Source organism: Crocuta crocuta, unplaced genomic scaffold, assembly GCF_008692635.1.
Source record: "Crocuta crocuta isolate KB4526 unplaced genomic scaffold, BGI_CrCroc_1.0 scaffold447, whole genome shotgun sequence".
Lineage (NCBI taxonomy): Eukaryota > Metazoa > Chordata > Mammalia > Carnivora > Hyaenidae > Crocuta > Crocuta crocuta.
Genome location: NW_027531502.1, coordinates 151610 through 155566, shown reverse-complemented (window position 1 = coordinate 155566; position 3957 = coordinate 151610). Strand labels below are relative to the sequence as shown.

Genomic DNA, 3957 nt, shown 5'->3' with positions numbered 1-3957 from the left:
ACTGTCCTCATTGCATGCTTTACCCTAAAGTTCATCTGCATAGATGGGAGTCAGGGGTTAAGCTCAAATTGAACCCATTCAAGGTCTTCCGCAGGGCAGTCATTACCTTCTGTTGGATACTTTCTGTTTCCACCACAGGACACTGTGCCCATAGGCTGTTTTGCCTGAAGTAGGAGAAAGGTGTACATAAGAATAGTAAGTAACATGAGGGACTAAGGTCAGTGAGCGCAGGCAGGTAAGCAGTGAAGGTTCTGTCGTGGGGTTCAGCTGGTGACATTAACTTTCTCTCATAGGTACCATAGGTACCATTATGACCTCCTCATGTGTCCACTTGGTAACTGTGGTGTTTGTTGCAGGGACTGCTGACCTTCAGGGATGTGGCCATAGAATTCTCTCAGGAGGAGTGGGGACGCCTGAACCACAGTCAGCGGGATCTATACAGGGATGTGATGTTAGAGAACTATGGACACCTCCTCTTCTTGGGTGAGGATAACTCCCTCCAGTTTTCCCAAACCGCACTTAAGGTTTTGTTCCTTGTTTGATGACTGTCTCTAGGAAGCTTCGTCTTTGCATGACTGGGATTCAAATCCCTACAGTAGGGGAAAGATGTAGGAGTTTGTAGATGCAGAGAAAAGTCTTCACAATTTTTACTTTCAGGTGAGTTTTCTCACCTGAGAGTAACATCATCATTCCTTTGATTAATGGCAATCCTAACTGGTCTTTCTCAAATGGCAATTCAGTTGAGTGGCATAAAATGGTACTTCCTACTTCAATACCAATTTGTACTGATTATGGTAGTGGTAATATTCGGAAGTGCAGATCAAGCTGTGAACCTTGGAAATCCCTCCTGTGTGTTCCAAAGAGCCTATTGGGCAACAGCATTTGGGAATGATTTCCAGAATTCTAGAATGTCCTCTCCTCTCTACTGAGGCCAATACTGGGGTAAAAGGTACAATCTGCAGCAATACTCTATCCCTTTGTTCTCACAAACAGGTTTTGTTGTGTCAAAGCCGGACCTGGTCATCTTTTTGGAACAAAAGAGGGAGCAATCGGATGTGAAGAAAAAGGAGACAGTAGGCTTCTACCCAGGTAGGTGGGAAGGAAGGAAGCAGATGACAGAGGGGAGGTCGCAATGTGAAGGAGGAAGACAGACCTTAACATGTGGTTTGTGCAGCCCTTCTTGAATGAAAATTAGTTTGAGACACCTAGTTTCATGTCTCTCCCTCTCACAGCTGACATCTGCTTTCCAACACATCACACTCATATTCTCAATGTATTTTCCTTCAGTTCTGTTGAAGATCCTTCACATCTACAGTGAGGGCCTCCCTCATCTCATTGGTTCTCCATTGCTTTGAGGGTTTGGGGAAATCTCTGTATTTCTGAGGAAGTCTATGTTAATTCATTTCTGAGTGTTCGCCTTGTGTGAGAAGTGTGTCAGGGTAGTGGTAGGTATATTGGGGTTTGGTGCAGAAATCCCGGGAAAACTGGGGACTGATATCACATGTTATCTGGTTTATGCTTTCCAATATTATGGAGACTTTAATCTTAATCATACAAAATTGAGACCCACTAATTTCAGCAGATAATAAATCACCTCCCTAAAATGAGAAAATCTCAACCTTTATTTCACTTCAGAAGTTCAGGTTTTAGGGCGCATGGCTGGATCAGTTTCTGAAGCTTCTGACTTCAGCTGAAGTCACGATCTCACAGTTAGTGAATTTGATTCCCACATAGGCCTCTGTGATGACAGCGCCAAGCAACCATGGAATTCTGTCTCTCTCTCTGCTCCTCCCCTACTTAGTCTTTATCTCTCTCTCAAAATAAATACAAATACACTTTAAAAACTAAGAGAAGTTCATTTTGTTTATTATTAACTAAATTAAGATATTTACACTGCATGTGTTCCACTCCTCAATGGCGAAGTAATATAAAGCACCTATGATTTTGCCAGCATTGCTACATCAATTAATACCATAGGGGTGATAGAACATTTAGAATTTAAAACTCGCAGCCCAGAATAAAGTCTCAATTGTTACATTATTTTTTAATACTTGAATCATTTTATAATTTTGTCATGTATACCATGAAGTTGATGTGACTTTGTCATATATGTTTTCACTTTCTGAGTAGTTGTGTATGAGATGACATTATGATTTATTACATTAAAATTTTAAAAAAAATTTTAAATCTCTATTTTTGAGAGAGATAGAGAGAGAGTGAGAGTGAGCAGGAGAAGGCAGAGACAGAGGGAGAGACAGAATCTGAGGCATGCTCCAGGCTCTGAGCTGTCCACACAGAGCCTGACATGGGGCTCAAACCCACAAACTGTGAGATCATGACCTGAGTCTGTCTGATGCTCCACTGACTGAGCCACCCAGGTGTCCCTAGATCAGTAGTTCTGAAATGACAGGGCATGTGCTTTATAACGAATGAGGGCGATGGTTAGTAAAATTCCTATATGTAGAAACAAGTTTCAATTGTAAATGAAATTTTACTTCAGAAAAATGAATCCTCAGTTTTTCTACTTTTCTCAGAATGTATCTGAATTAAATCCCAGAGATTGTTTTTTTTATAAAGTGCTTGCTATTTACAATACTGACAGTGCTTGTTTAGTCAGAAAGGAAAGATTTGGGGGAACTTGGTGGCTAAGAGGGTTGAACATCTGACTCTTGAATTCAGTTTAGATATGATCTCATGGTCTGTGAGTTGTAACCTGGATCCTGCTCTGCACTGACAGCATGGAGCCTGCTTGGGATTTTCTCCCTCTCTCTATGCCTCTCCTATTTTCTCTTTCTTTCTCTGTCTCCCTCTCTGTTGCTCTGTCTCTCTCACAATACACTTTAAAAAAAAACTTAAAGGAAACGTTTATGTTTGCTTAATTCTAAAGAATATATTACACCCTTAAAATTTGTGGAATTGGAAGGATCTATTAACATAATACACTTTTAATGTCTTTTAATGGCTTCATTCATAAGAGTTTTCATTAGAGGTTTCCATGGTTGAGGTTTTTTTCTTAATGTTTATTTATGTTTGAGAGAGACAGAGTGTGAATGGGAGAAGGGCAAAGAGAGAGACACACACATAAAATCCGAAGCAGGCTCCTGGCTCTGCACTGTCAGCACAGAGCCTGACGAGAGGCTCACACTCATGAACTGGTGAGATCATGACCTGAGCCGACATTGACCACTTACCTGACTGAGCCACCCAGGTGCCCCTATATGGTTTGTTTTCATGAATATACTTCACAACTTTAGTGTCATGCAAATAATTCAAAATGTTCCATTTCTTTTATGTGTACACGGTCACAGTTTAATATTACAGCTACAGAGGGGCATCAGAGTGGCTCAGTTGTTTAATTGTCTGGCTCTTGATTTAGGCTTAGGTCATGGTTTCACAGTTTGTGAGTTCAAGCCCTGTGTCCAGCTCTGTGCCAATAGTGCATATAATGGTTTGTTATACCTTTAAGGTATTTTAAGTAGTCTCTAAGGAAACCACATGAAAATATGTACACAGTGTATTCACCAATAAACAGATAATAAAATTAATTGTATTCTTATGACAAGACACGTAGAGATGAAACAACATTCACTGACCACTAACTCAGGAAAGAAATAACACAGGATGATTCACAAAGTATGCCAGGGTAATATTTCTAGAGACAAATACTAAGATAATTGTATTGGCAGAGGGCATAAAGGTGATTCATATTTGAGTTGTACTTTCATTGTCTGATAATGAAATGAGCTGAAAATTGTCACTCTATACAAAAATACGCAGGTAAAAACGAAACCGAACCTAAAGCTGAAGTTGAAAAATATATAAACTATATATTTTAACCTATATATATTATATAAACTATATATATAATTTATATTATATAATATATAATATAATATATATATTTAACCTATATATATAATATATAAACTATAACCTAAATTTCTACATTAAAAACAG

The 3957-nt window shown here is 39.0% G+C and overlaps 1 protein-coding gene across 1 annotated transcript in view; it reads left to right on the top strand.

Moving 5' to 3' along the window:
• Nucleotides 1-356: 356 nt before the first annotated feature.
• Nucleotides 357-3957, top strand: part of LOC144238350 (uncharacterized) — a gene marked incomplete at its 5' end in the record, with an annotated part of 7106 nt that continues 3505 nt past the window's right edge. The window contains 2 exon segments of the mRNA XM_077772137.1: nt 357-483; nt 994-1089. Of these exon segments, the coding sequence (XP_077628263.1) occupies nt 357-483; nt 994-1089 (223 nt within the window).